General features: G+C 41.5%; 1 protein-coding gene across 4 annotated transcripts in view; it reads left to right on the top strand.

Moving 5' to 3' along the window:
* Positions 1-1,527: 1,527 nt before the first annotated feature.
* The window catches only part of HEMGN (hemogen), a 39,772-nt gene continuing 25,721 nt past the window's right edge, over positions 1,528-15,578 (top strand). Inside the window, exons 1-2 of one of the 4 annotated variants that reach the window (XM_029603835.1) lie at positions 1,528-1,762; positions 8,417-8,492. In XM_029603835.1, coding sequence (XP_029459695.1) covers positions 8,468-8,492 — 25 coding nt within the window. In that variant the 5' untranslated portion in view covers positions 1,528-1,762; positions 8,417-8,467. Of the gene's footprint in view, positions 1,763-8,416; positions 8,505-15,578 lie in introns of all 4 variants that reach the window. The other 3 variants (XM_029603825.1, XM_029603815.1, XM_029603805.1) reach the window with 3 other exon arrangements.

Raw genomic sequence — 15,578 nt, 5'->3', positions numbered from 1 at the left:
GCCATTTTTATTTATTTATTTATTTATTTATTTATTTATTTATTTGACTCTTTTCTATACCGACATTCATGATCAGTATCATATCATATTGGTTTACAAGGAACAAGGGGGTTATAACTTTAACAAACCATTTAACAAGAAAGCAAAGTTACATTAAACAAGGTGAAATTTGATCCTCTTTCACAAAAAGAACCGGTCATGGCCATTTGACAAGGCCAACCTGGGCTAAACAAATAAGGTGTGCCCCCTAAGATAGTTCTCCAATGGAAGTGAGTGAATTCTGACCAACGAGAGTCTGACTTCTAAGCACTAGCCATTGGTATTTTAGTATTTTTTTTTTCTATACCGACCTTTGTCTGATATTTTTGCCCAGCAGAGGCATTTCTACGGTCCAAAATAGCTACATTAACTCACTCATTCTGCAAAACTTAGTTTAAGATATATACTGATGCAGCAGCATTTATCTACAAAATTGAACGCAGAAGTAGATGTTTTTCTGAGTAACATGATTTCTGACCTTTAAGCTTTAATATAAAGGGCATCTGAAAATAAAATGTGTACATATAAAATTGAGCACTAAATGTAACTTGCAGGTGTACCTAGATCACCAGGGGTCCCTTACAAAGTAACTCTGTGCAATGCCAGATGCATAGCTTTTGACCTTCCTCATACAGCAACTCTGCTCAGATCCTCTGAGTTCCTGCTGGGCTAGCTCAACAAACCCAATAGAGTAGGTTGAAACTCTGTTTCAGAATCAATTTGACCCAAAAAAACCTAAAGCAGATCTCTGAAAGTCCTCGGAGAGTATTTGTTGTATTGCACTTGAATCCTGCACTCTTTTTTTGCATCCTCTCGCTTGTGGGCTTTCTCCTTACCAAGATCCTTCCATCAGAATAGATTCCCTCACAATGTCCAGTAGTTTACGACCTTGGTAAGCTTTAGTCAAAACTCAAAACCCATCCATCTAAACAGGCTTATCCTAGTGCCTGGTTCCCCAGTTTTCCTGTCTTTGGTCTGTTATGAGCAGCATGACTCTGTAGTACATGATAATTTTATTTTACTGCTACTTGTTGTAAGGTGCCATCTAAAAACTGCAGACCTTCTGCCTGGAAGCACTCAGAACAGCCTCTCAGCCAGCCTTTGCTGCTCTATACTATGAGACTTCCTGATGCAAGTCAATTTCCCTTTATGGTACTCGCAGCAGCAGCAATAGATCCAGCAGCTTGAAGAAACATGGCCAAGGTTTGTGTAATGTTACCAAGAAGGACATGGAGTTCCTCTGCTTTTCTGTCAGTAAACTCTGTACAGAATGTACATCAGAAGGCAGCAAATAAACAGAAAGACAGAAGTGCTGGCTGCCCTGCGTACCATTTTATCAGGGCTAAATTTATAAAGGCATATCATCGCCAATATGCTCCCTATGCCAAGACTATGCACAGACCCACCTTTACAATTTGATAAGAAAAAACGTATCACCATACCACAGTGGTCAGACCAGATAAGACCATATGGGTGGATAGACAAGGCAGTTGTTTTTTTTACAGCCACTCCTTTGACAGAATGCTTCTTGTAGTTGCTTCCTGAGGTTCCTCTACTAAAATAATTACACTGCTTCACTGAAAGAAAGGAACACAAGCGGGGAATATCCCCCCTCTCCTACAAACGATTTTCAGAAACATGGCTGATTTTGAGCAGGATCATCCTTACTCTGATTTTGCTCAGCACCCTACAGCTGCTGGAGTGGAGGAACACCAAGCGCCAGGTAAAAAATAGACAAGCAGGGGCACAGTCTTACACTGTTGACTATAACGGCATGCGACTGATATCCTGATCTCCAGCTCGTGAATGAGCAAACCTTACCCTGCGACACTAACTTTAATTATTGCATAGCTGTTGAGGGAGCCCCCTAAACATGCAACATCTGCATAGACACAAGTCCTAGGTTTTGTCCAGGATGATGCAATATTTCATCCTTCCAAGGCAGGGAAAATAAGAAACAATTAATATTAGATGCTATTAATTGTTCAGTCAGTCTGTAAAGAACTTCCGTTAGAGCGCAAGCATATTGCTATTTAACATTTTCTTGGGTAGGACCCTAGACACCAAGAACCCTTCTCACGTTTGTGCAGACGGGGAAAACAATTCATGAATAGATTCCAAAAATAAAGCATTGAGTCATGCTGGCATGCAGTATAATTTGCAATTGACATTTTATCAACCAGCTAAGTAAAACTGAGACTTGATAGGTAACAAGTCTATTAATTTTCACATAATGTTCAGGTTTATGAAAGTTTGGAAGAGAATCTAATAAATAGATTCTCCTTTCACACTCAAATATGGGCCATCAAATTAACTTTATTATTTGTGAATTAGGAAACAGTAAGGTGATGTTTTTGTACTGTTTCTTGAATTAAAAACATTAGAAGCTAGCATAAAGTGTTGTGCATCTGAGTAATAGATAGTTGTTTTTACTCTTAGACAAAACATTCCCTTTTCCACTTTTAATCATGTTGCTTTTGACAATATTATGTTATTTTATAGTTTTCAGAATTATCAATGTTTGTATGTTGTAACGTTTACATGAAATATCGTTGCTGCATTGGCTTACTATGTTAAAGGATGTTTTAAATTTATTGTACTAAAACATAAAATGAGCACCTTTTTACGTAAAATAAAAATGATATTATAAAAGTATTAATTTACATTGGTTTTCTTGAAAGAAAATAAACTAATGGGCAGTCCTTGTTGAGTGCTTTTCAGTCTCCAGTGGCAGCTTAATGTGACCTTCTGTTAGGTGCATAGAATGAGAACTTGATGGAAAATAGTGACTTCTAGGTGCAGATTCTTGGTGCTCTCACTGCTGTATCATATTTCTTATTTCTGCTGCAGATTTTCTGACATGTCATCTAGTTACTTTGACCACTTTAGAACCCAGAACACACACAATCATTATAATAATAATAATAATCATAATCATAAAAAACAATGCTCATCATCATTATTATAAGTCAACCAATAAAAAATAACATTATAATATTAAATCAGATGTAAATGCCGGTCTGAGAGTTACTCTTTCAATGTTAGCCAATCAGAAAGTGGACATTTAAACAATATACACACTGACAAGCAATCATTTTTAAAACTTTCGTATTTCCTGACTGCATTTTGACTTCTGATGGTGTTTTTTGTTTTGTTAGTTTTCACTGGTTAACCTAGCCTAGTTGGAATGTTTCAACCCCATCCATGGGGCATTATGGGACTTCAGTCATGGCAGCCAGGGCTTTTTGTTTTATCCTTGATAAACCCATTCCTAAACTCTTTCAACAGCTTCCTTTGAAACCCAGTATTGGTAATCTTGTGAGTCAGCCAGTCAGTAGGTGTCCCTGCTGGGCGACAGCTATGACTTCTTCCATGGGGTTGTGAATGATGCTTCCTCAAGACTAGACAACTAGAGTTGTCACCTGGCTCCAAGTCACAAGTGACAGGCTGATCCAGGAGTCAGGACTGAGAACTGAACCCGAGTCTCCTCCACAGCAGAGAAGAGCACTGCCACTGGGTCATCCAAGCTAACCCTTCTTCAATTAAATAAATTGTACTTTGTATTGATTATTTTATACTCTCCTTTATTCTTTTGGTCTGCTTTTCTTTATCTTCCCTGAGCTTTATTCAATTTGTGTGAAACCTCATAATTTCAGTGACTGTGGATGTAAAATTAGGATTTCCACTACCAGGTGGAAGTCTGACTGTTCCTTTCAGTTGTAACTGTTTTCAGTTACACATATAGATGCAAAATCAGAAAAACAAATTATAGTCACAAAATAGTATGTGGGATAAAACCCAGAAACTGAACTCCCAAAGGCACACAGTCAAGGATTAGATCCTATTTGCCACTGTAGTGTTTTCCAGGATAACTTAAACTTCTGAGTGGTCCAGGGCTCCCTGTAGGGAGAAGCTTAGATTCAAGGCCCTTTTACATAGATCACAAATACTCTTTTGTAAACAGCACTGCCAATCTTTTTTGCCTATGACAGCAATAAACATGCTGGAAGCTGAGTGGTTTCCAACTTATTTTACTGATAGTTGATCAAATGGATGGAAAATGTTTATAGCAAAGCAAATTGATGACATCAGAAAATAAAAGTAATACATTTGTGACCTTACTCTTCCAGTAAATGTCTTAGGCCTGGATTTTCCATTCTCGCAGACAATGAAGAATCCAGCGGTAACGGGGGGCGGGCGGGCTTGCGAAAGCCGGCAGCGATCGCACCACTGCGGTGTTATCCCTGCCGGCTTTCGCACCCAATAGCACCACTGTGAAAGGTGGTGCTATTGGGCATGCTACTGGTGATGATAACGGTCCTTACCTTATCGCCGCCAGCGAAGATAACACCACGTCCACCTCCTCGCCGCCACGACTCCGTCCTCGGCAAGGGACTTTTCGCGTGTGATAGGCTTAGAAAATGACCCCCTTAATTTGATCAAGCCAATTCCTTAATGGTTTTATCTCCTTTGCAATTATTCAGATAGAAGAATGTGTATTCTTTCTTCCAACTCCCAAATTTAACTTAAGCCTCTTTCCACTGTGTAACGGGCAGAAATGTAGTCCCAATTCTCACACCTCTTCTGCAGTCTTCAGAGATTTTCTTCTAGAAGCTCGGAGTGGGCACTCTCCTCCCAAGTATAGAACACTAGGGTCAGTAGAAAAAAATATTCTTGAATAATACCTTCAACTCCTTCTCTATAGATATGGATAGGAATCTATTTCTCCTCAATGAAATGATGATACTACTCCTCAGTTTCTTTCTGGATGAAAGATTCCACTTCCCGGGGTTCTCAGGTAACAAAGACACAGACAAAATATTACTCAAAATAGGGAATAAGAGACAGAAAGGGTGGAAAAACTTCCTTCTAAAAACTAAAGTCTCAAAAAAATGTGCACCAAAACATAATAGCAAGACAATCTGCTCCAACTCTACCTAGTCTTCAGTGAAGAAAATCCTTCAGAGTTCTTATTCCCTGGAAAAAGAATCAAAAGTGGGGACTGCACAAGCAAGGCAGACTCACAGCAGTGTAACTCAAGGAGCAGCACCAAAATCCAACCCAGTATCCAAAAGAAATCCACAACCTAAGATGGTGGCAAGGGTTTATATACTGCTAGAGCACATCATCTGCTAATCCCACATGGGAGAGTCAAAACCCAAGACCTCTACTCACTAATCTCTCTGAACCTCCCCAGCAATTTCGTACACTCTTTCTGGTAACAAAGGTTCCTTACAAGTAAAATTGCTAGTTCAGATCATTTTTATCGGTTTTACCTGCCTTTGTTGATCATTATCCTAGCAACATACAGTCAGTACTGAATATGCCTGGTTCTGGCTTTACCTAGGACAAATTATGAGAATACAGTTGTGAAGGTCTATTAAATGTTTTGTTTTTTTTAAACCTCAGTATCAACATCCCTTTTTCTTATATTTAATTGCAATGCAGTCCACAGAGTGCCATAGTAAGAGTCAAATATAGCGATTCTTCTTTAAGGTTTTACCATAAATAGAAAAATAACTTCTTTTAGCAAGGTTTAATCACAATAATCAATATTAAAGACTGCAAATTATTTCACAAAACTGCATGCCTATGAAAGCTGAGCTAAATAACATCCTGTCCATGGAGAAAGGGTTTGAGGCTTTATGGGTGAAATCAGGAGCAAACCCAACATCACAGAAGAGAATAAGCCAACGTTATGTAGTCAGACGGAAAGAGTAGCCATGCAGTTCTGAAATAATAATCAGGGAAGAAATTAATTACCCAGAGATTTACTGGGGTAAGGAAACAAATACATCAAAGAAGGCAAGGTTTCTGAATATCCTCAAGGATAGTTACCTATCGCAGGAGGTTAAAACCCCCAGTCGATTGGGCAGAGGTGTAATTTGATGCATAACTTGGAGGAATTCAACCTGTGGCAGTTCCCTCACATATATTTCATGTCACAAGAATTATCCTGGACCAAAATACTTCAAAATCAACTGTTAAGAGGAAAACCAGGGACAATCCCACACTGACAGTCACATTACTCTCTCATAGGCATCTCATATGCCTCCATTTTTCCCTTTCCCCACAGGCACCTATAGTGGTCTATCTCTCTTTAGTCACATGCAAAAACAAAAAAATAATAAGGATCTACTCTCCTCACAGTCAAACACACAGCTGCCTTTCTGTACACCACCTCCCCCCTGCACACACACATAGACAAGAGCCTCTATTACTAGTCACACATAGAAAGAGAAGCTTCTGTCCCCAGACATACACAGTCCCCTTTCTTCTCATACTCACACACATGCCCCTTCTCTTCCGCACGCACAAACCCAGCTCACAAAGACAAAACTCCTCTCTCCACAAATAAAATGACACCCCTGCTTCCTTTCCTTTTCAGTAACATCTTAATCTCTGTTTTGCATTATTTCAATGAAATAAAAAATTACAATTGCTTGCTTACTATTCTCTACCAACTGCCTGGTTCTCCTGTTGCTTTCTTTCTGCTTTGGGGACCTTCTTTTGATCCCTTATTCTTGTGTTAGTCTATTCCATGGTCCTCTGCCATGTCTCCTCTGTATATGCTCATACCTGACGATAATTGTTTTTCTCTGGCTGTCTCTGACATTAGAGAGTGAGATTGAGTGAGTGCATGTGAAAAGGAGAGTGGGACTAGAGAGCAGGTAGCAGAGGAGTATATTCACTCACTCTTTTATAATTCACATGAAATTGTCACTTTCTAACTTTCTTGTATCCCCTCTCATTCATTCTTTACCTGTGGTCGGTCTCCCTACAAATGAATGCCACTATTCCCCGCCCCCTACCAAAAAAACCCCCTATGATTTAGGAATGCCATGGGAGATGGAACACATTCTACTGTGTCCTTCTTCTTCAGTCAGAGATGTTGTGGTGAATTTTTAATTTTTTTTTTTAAGCTCCTTAGCTCCCAGAGAATTTGGGAGCTCTCCTGAAAACCCAGAGTTAAACTCAAACCCTGGACCAGCCCTGGAGAGTTTCTAAGTATGCCTGTACTATTTCGTCCTCTATAGCCACTTCTTTGGATGCCTGCTCTTCCAATCTGCCATGTCTTGCTCCTATCTCTAATCCATTTTTTCTTCACCTACTCCATAGGCCTTCATCTTTGATTATGTTTCTCTATCCCTACCGCCCTTTCTTTGCTTCTCTCTATATCCTCATAGTTTTTGTCACAGATGTATTCAGTTCACTGGTTTGTAACTTTTTCCTTTGGTGTTGCTCACCTTCCTCATATCTGTCACATGAGGCAAGGCAGTAGGGATGTGAATCGGGTGCCCGATCGTTCCCGCTTTTGGGTTCGTCTGGCTGCGGGAAAATCTCGTTTTCCCACAGATCCCCCCCTTTTTTTTTTTTAGTGAAATATCATTTTTCGGGCTAGTGCGTGCTAACAGCAGTTGGTGCGTGCCAACTCCCGTTAGTGCGCGCTAACAAAAATAGCAAAAAGTAACAAAAACAAAAATAAATGTTTTTTGTTAGCGTTTGCTAACATGAGTTAGCACGCACTAACCCGAAAAACAATTTTTACGAAAATTCGGGGGGAAAAGTGATCGTTTCTTTTTTTACCCGATATATTAATGAATTTAGAAATATCGTAGGATATTTCAATTTGTTAGAAAAACGATTCACATCCCTACAAGGCAGTGTGCAGGAAAGACAGCTCATCAGAAGCCAGGTGACGTCTCCTAGCCACTACATGGAAGCAGTGGTCCCCAACCCAGTCCTAAGGAAGCTTCATAGCCAGTCTGCTTCTCAGAATATTTATAATGAATATGCATGAAATAGATCTGCAAACAATGCAGACAATGGATGCAAATCTATCTCATGCATATTCACTGTGGATATCCTGAAAACCAAACCGCTTGGGGAGGGGGGTCCTCTAGGATCGGGTTGGGGCAACTGGCACAGAGACTCTTTCTGCTTCAGCAAGGGGCTAATGCAAACTCCATCCAGCACATTACTGTCTACTTCCCCTCAACTATTTCCCTTTCATCTTTATCTTTCCTGATTTTCTTCTTATAGCTCTTTTCCCCTCTCCTTGCATCATTCATTCCTCTCTCTTCGCCCACGCTCAGGCCTGAAGGAAAGGAAGGAGTTGTTCAGAAAGCCTGAGCAAGTAAAGCTCTACAGGCAGGACTCAAATTTTAGCACAAATGGCAACAACATGCTGCACCATAGAAAATGTCCTCCTTCCACAGTGGCTGCTCCCCCTGCATCCTGCGGGCTGCCTTTTTTATGGGCCTATTTACTAAACATTTTCTCTCACTTTGTATCTATGGGAAAACTGTATTGTTTTTAACATTATTTAATTATACTTTAATTAAATGCAGCTTTACCTTCTGTTTTGTTCTTGTAGTGGTCACGACGCGTCTCAGAGATCGAGAACTTCTGAAGAAAAGGAAAGCAGATGCACAAGAGAAAGAAACTTCCCAGTGGGTTCTTGGGTAAATTGTGAAATGGTTAGCGATAGAAATGGAACAGGACCCTAAACCTGAACCTTCTAAACTCTGCTCTCCAATTCCCAGGCCTACCCGAGAAAGCGAATCAAACCTGGACATCAGCCAGGCATTAAAAATCTGAGTTAAACATTACGATCTGCTGAAAACTATATTACACATAAAATAATGAGAGAATCTGACACATGTGGACTAAGAGTCAGGGTCTCTAGCTTATTTGGTGGGTTCAGCAAATGGGATCATGCAGATGATGACATGGACCCACTCAGAAGCAGTAGGGGGGTAGGAAATGCTCCTTGTCTGGTCAGGGAATCCTCTGATAACCCTCCTTTCCATGAACCCTGTTCTTTTATGATCTTTAAGTGCTGGCCACCCAAAATTCACTCCACTCCAGGTCCACTCAAACAATTAACTTTTATTTTCAGGGATGTCTAGCAGCAACTATGTACATTACTTGTAGAGGGTATAAAGAGCATCCTGAATTTTGCGGAATTCATGGGGTGCACAGTCAAGTTTGAAACATTCAATAACAAAGGTAATAAATCACATGCCAAAGCTTGGAATACCTCCATTCCTTGATTCCACCCCCACTCTCTCCAATACCATTAAATAGAAGGTAGAGCTTGCATCCCTTAATAGTCCCAAAATACCAGCTCCCCTACTTACCCACAGACAGATGAATCACACACTCCCAGATTCCTCTTCCTTCTAAACACTGAACTCCAAATGTGGGACATGGGACGCACATCCCTAACTCCTTGGGCGGCTCACTCCATTCCCCTCCTTTTACTCATATTTCCTTTAACGTTCTCAGCTTTCCGATTCCAATCTTCCATCAGTGTGCAGATCACCCCGGTCTCTGCCACACTCAGGCCCCCTCAGGGGCACTTCTTGTTTTGGAACAATCCCATCTTTTTAGTCCTTGACCACTTCCTCAGGGGGAGTAATCAATATCTTTGGCCTTGAGCCTCTTCCTTCATCTCCATCCTCTGCCTTTTTCTTCGTGAGGAGGAAACCTCCTCTTATCCTACTCCTGGCCGTGGAGAGGAAGAGCCCCTGCAGGGTTCCACTCGTTACTGGGAGAGACCCCAAGCCCACCAGCCTGTGGGCTGGCTACTCCAGGCTCCCTATATCCTGAAGGTCCCTCTCTTTTCTCTCTATGCTCAGAGAGGGCAACTCATGCCATATTGACCCAGGATTTCTACCTGCCTAGGCTACTCCCCACCAATCAGATCCCTTAATAATGTTTAGATTAAAACATTGCAATAAACACAGCTCAGCACTATGCTCAATGCCATCCAGTGGCCATTCACAGTACTGCAGGGCCAATCAACATTTCACCTCAAAAAACCTCATATCAAGGACACCCCAGGATCTCCCCCATCCAAAATGCCTTGAAATATTACTCATGAACAGGGACATAACTGATGATCCTGTCACATATGTGACAGAGAGGTGGAAATGGTTTGTCTGGCCCTTTTTATATGAGAGGGTATACACAAGGGCAAAAGCTTGAATTGAACCTGCAAGCTCTAATGCCACTTTTTATTTGATTTTTTTATGATTAAGTATTTGTATTGATTTCTCAAATATAAATACATATTTCCTAGCATTGGTGAGTTCTTATCCACCGCTCAGGAATGCTTTACAGAAAATAAAAAACTTTATCATATAATGACTACTTCCATACATTCCTTCTCCCCCCATTCCTATCCCACCCCCCATACCTTAAATGCCATCCTTTAATCTTATACAATAGATGCTCGAAAGCCAGAAGATTGTATGATTATGTAGATAGATCATTAAATATCCGACTAGGAGATTATATGTGGCAATGATAAATGCATATCCCAAACCTTCATAAAAGTAGACTTAGTTTTCGAGAGATCACATATAACAACATATTTTTCCTTAATACACAAATCGAAGAAAGCATTATGTAATTGAGTAATAGTGGACAGTTCCGGTGTCAATCATTTTTACAAAATAGCTTCCTTTGCAAGTAAAAGCACCTTTCTGCCCCATAAATGTACAAATCTGGTATGAAAGGGTACATTACTCAGGTTGTCAAACAAGATAATCTCTGCAAAGGTAATTGGGACCCCATAATAGAAAAAATATAAGATAGAACTTTTCGCCAAAAATCCTGAATCCAAGCACATGTTCAAATCTGGTGACCATGAGTGCCTATTGCTTTCTCACATTTCGTGCATAAATCCGATGTAGACAATTGCATAGCTTTAGCCTGCTTCTGAGAAACATAAAAGCATATAAAAAATGTATATTGAGTTTCTTTTAGATCCATATTACTAGTTAGCTGTTTAATTCTTTTGAAACAACTACTATAGGCAGTCGCAGTCAAATGAATGGTCAGTTCATCCCGCCAGCAGCCCCTTTGGGATAAATATTCCATTGGTTTACAAATATGTTGTTTCAAAAAGCTGTAAAACCCAGAAATGGTATGGCGAAAGGGATCTTCCTGATCAAAAAGATCTACTAAGAGCCTCCGATTCTCAAGTAATAATTCTTGTTTACTTGCGGGCTGATTCAGTAAAAACGCGGGAGAGCGGACGAACGCCCGCTCTCCCGGCGCGCGCACCAGCCACTCGCCGGTGCGCGCGATTCTGTATGCTAATTAGGCCCAGCGGTAGAAACGGGCAATAGGAGGTGCTAGGGACACTAGCGCGTCCCTAGCGCCTCCTTTTGACCCGGAGCGGCGGCTGTCAGTGGGTTTGATAGCCGACGCTCAATTTTGCTGGTGTCGATTCTCGAGCCCGCTGACAGCCATGGGCTCGGAAACCGGATGCCGGCAAAATTGAGTGTCCGGTTTTCGGCCTGACAGCCGCCGGCCCAATTAAAATTTTTTTTCTTTTTTCTTTTTTTACACCCTTCGGGACCTCCGACTTAATATCGCTATGATATTAAGTCAGAGGGTGCACAGAAAAGCAGTTTTTTCTGCTTTTCTGTGCACTTTCCCGGTGCCGGCCGAAACTAGCACCTACCTTTGGGTAGGCGCTAATTTCTTAAAGTAAAATGTGCGGCTTGGCTGAACAATTTACTTACTGTATCCCGCGCGCATACCTAATAGGGCCATCAACATGCATTTGCCCTCAACATGCATTTGCATATTGAGGGCGCTATTAGGTGCCGCGGGTTGGACGCGCGTTTTCCGCCCCTACTGAATAAGGCGTAAGGGAAAACGAGTGTCCAAGAGAAGGCTAACTGTGCGCTCCGTTGGAGCACACAGTATTGTATCGGCCTGATAGAGAGCTGGCATAGTGTCTCACCTGTAGATATGCGAAATAATCACATTGCTCTATATGAAAAATATTTTGCAATTCCTGAAAGCTAGCCATTTGAACATCATCCCCCAAAGAGGTGCCACACTGTCTGGAGGCCAAGCGAAGCCCTTCCTGCAAAGACTTTAGACCGAAACCCGATTGAAAGCTCAAATTGCCCGCAACAGGAAGAAAATGAGAAACTCTATATTGTAACTTCAGTTGTGTTCAGAGCCATCTCCAAGCTTTCCAAAGCGGACGTATGGTTACACTGTTCTGTGTTTGTGCTGGGAGTTGGGGGAGGGGGGGGGGGGCAATAACTATATCGTAAAAATCTAAGATCTAATGGGTCACTAATTCTTGTTCCATCTCCTGGGGGGTATAAAACTTTGTGTTCAGTAATCAGTCACCTATGTGACGGAGCAAACAAGCAGCATTATACCACCTCAAATTTGCCAAACCAATTCCCCCTTCATCCCATTTCCCCATCAAGGCGGTGAGTGCTATGTGCAGTTTCCGGTGTTTTTAAGGAAAACGTTTGAACCAAAGACTCTATGCCTCAAATTTTTTGAGCTGTGAGAAAAACTGGCAAAGTTTGTAACAAGTAAAGCCACTTTGGCAAGATCACTATTTGAAAGAGATTAACCCATCCAACTAATGAGAGGCAAACTTCTCCAATTTAATAACAGCCGTTTAGTATCCTCATATAGCCGCAGATAATTTGCTGTATGTAATTTAGCGGTATCTTTACAAATATTTATTCCAAAGTAATTAATCAAATCTTTAGCCCACTTAATGGGAAATGGCTGTCCTTACAAGGCCACCATGGTATCCAGGGCCGGAGCAAGGGCATTAGTTGCCCTTGGCACCTTCTGCTTCACGCCCCCCCTTGTTGCGCCACCCCCCCCCCCCCCCCCCCCCCGTGCTGCCGCCACTCCCATTAGGGGGCGCGAGCCATGTGGGGCCGCGAGCGGCGGCGCCGCAGTTGCAAAGAGGAGTGAAGATTGCCGAATCTCCACTCCTCTTTGGCGCCACCGCTCGCGGCCCCACATGGCTCGCGCCCCCTAATGGTCAGCGCCCTGGGCCCAGGCCTAGTTCACCTAGCCCTGATGGTATCTTGTAATGGCAAAGCCGCTGATTTATGCAAATTCATGGTGAGGCCCGCCAATTGTCCGTACTCCTCAAATTCTCTCAAAATGTCTTTAAAAGAATTTGCTGGGTCAGTGATATGGAGCAGAATACCATCTGCAAAGGCAGCTAGAGGCACATTGCCCTCGATCCAATAAGAATTCCCTTTAAGTCTGGATTTGCCAGTTATTTGACTTTTATGTGCTGGTTGCAGAACACTCATTTTGATGAAAAAAAAAATTGTTTCTGAAAAACTTACTTCACTTAAGGGCAGATTTAAATGCCCGGCGGGTACAAATTCCGGCCTTTACGCGCGTGGCCTGGGCAAATCTTCCAAGAGGCCCGACCACGTGTGTAAAGGCTGGTAAGCACTCAAGCCGGGCGTCTTGGAGGGGGGCAGGCTGGAGGGCGTGTTTTGGGTGGGGCGGGGCAGGGGGCGGGCCAGGACAGCACCATTGTTCGTTGTCCTGGAGCCTCGTGCGCCGGCCAGCTGAAGTAAGTTGCCCCAAAAAGGTAAAAAAAAAAAAAAAAATTACATTTAGGGGTTGGGGAGGAGAGGGAAAGAGGAAGGGGAAGGGAGGGTAGGGTAGGGTAGGGGGTAGGGAAGTTCCTTCCCAGTCTGCTCCTTAATTGAAGCGGACTGGGAGGGAACTGGTGAAAGCAGCGATGCATCGCCGTGCGAAAGTAGCTAAAATCTACCTACACATGCGTGCGCGGATTACAAAATCCAGCACGCATGTGCACATGGCCCTCTGATTTTACAATACATCCACGTGCATGTGCTGGGTAGCGCATGCACACGGAGGCTCGCATATATTTTTTAAAAATCTACCCGTTATTGTACACCATTTATTTTTAAATTCTAGGACTTCAACTATTTATTTTTTCTCCCCTCTCCCTTGCCCCACATGTGTTACCCCCTCCTAGTTATGCCAGTTATTTAAGATCCACAGTTGGTTAATTTTAAAGACCTAAAAGGGAAGCCTCCTCCAATAACGATGGTCTGTGCTATACACAAGTGCCAGTTATATCCAAATACATCACCTCCAAGATGCTGTCAGACTTTACCAGCTGATCTCCTGTGGTGAGATCCTAGTTTTACTCTAAATTAACGTCATTCAATTAAGTAATTTTGAGGTGGAAAAATCACACTTTTTTTTTTTTTTTGAATTCTTTCTTTATTGCAAGTTTTTACAATAACCCAAAACAGCATACAACAGTAGAAAACATGTATTAACTTATTAATCTGTAAGGAATTTGAAATGATCAAAGAGAGCTCAAATGTGACACGAACCTTCAACAGAACAAAACCACCAATCAGCCTATTATGAGCCTGAGTCAAACTCAGAGCCAATACATTTCTTCCTATTTCTAGATACAGAGGGTAATTTTCAAAACCATTTCCATGGGTTAAACAGTGTTTTGCCCCGTAAATTGGCCTGTTACAAAATTGCCCACTAGATATGTGAATAAACTTATGTGTCTATAGCGTATGATGCAGTGAGCAGAGGCATTGCCAGGGACAACATTGGGGAGGGGTCTGCACCTGCATACATATACTTTTGCATTTTCAGAAGTATGCCCAGACATTTTCCTGGAAAAGATCTGGCAGGTGTAATTGTGTGTGGGTAGTTTTGGTGGGATGATTTTCAATGGGAAAGTCTGGGCTTACTTTCCCTTTGGAAATTTGTGTACATTGTGCACAGATTTGATTTAAAATGTTTGCAGGCTGTCACAAAAGTACCCCTCATAATGTGCTTACACTGTGCTCAGCACTGAACGAGTCTAGAAAGTCTGCTGTAAGTCTTTGCAAGTGGGGTCATTTTTCAAAAGGACTTTGCAAATAATAGTACGCTTTCGACAATAAGAAATGAAAAGTATTATTAGAAGAAAGCTACACCTACCATGTATGGTGAAGCAAGGTCAAACGGCACATGGCAAGCAGTAACATGCACCATATAGGAATTAAAAATTGCACTTTGAATTTTGCTACCAACTTATGATGTTTATATCTTTTTAATTGCTTCTCTGTAGATGTGCACCGAGCCAGCTCTCAGGATCTGTGAAATAGGAGCATAGGGATTTAGGACTTGTCTTCCGTTTTCAGTTCAGACCTCTGATCATAATTTAGATTGAGGATCGCAGATCACAATTTGTATTAAGGGAAAAATAGAGTCACAACATAGAATAAATTACTTTACTTCACCAGACAAAATCAACTAAAACAAGTTTGTGTGGCTTTAAAGAATAACTATATGAAAAAAAGCCACACACAACAAAAGTTGAGAAACCATTTTATTTTTTTAAATGAAAATATTTATTAGCACAATTTTCTTCAATAAAATTGCCCTTTCTGCACATATTAGAGCAATGTAAAACCTTTATAGAAATGTAGGCAAACATTTTGCAAAATGACCATATCATCATGAAAAATGTGCTGCAGAATTTTTCAGTCCTTGTGGCAGAATCTACCTCTGAGTCATCTAAGGAAACCTGCGGTCTTGGTTATACATACACAGTGTTATTGTCAGAGTGTGTCTTCTTTTGTGGCTGACTGCCTAGAAATAAGTCTTATTCAACCACAATCAATCAAAATAAAAATTAAAAAAAACCAAACCCCAGAATGACTGTTCTATGTGACTTGTAACAGTGCTCA

Source organism: Rhinatrema bivittatum, chromosome 1, assembly GCF_901001135.1.
Source record: "Rhinatrema bivittatum chromosome 1, aRhiBiv1.1, whole genome shotgun sequence".
Lineage (NCBI taxonomy): Eukaryota > Metazoa > Chordata > Amphibia > Gymnophiona > Rhinatrematidae > Rhinatrema > Rhinatrema bivittatum.
This window is presented reverse-complemented; position numbering and strand designations above follow the sequence as displayed.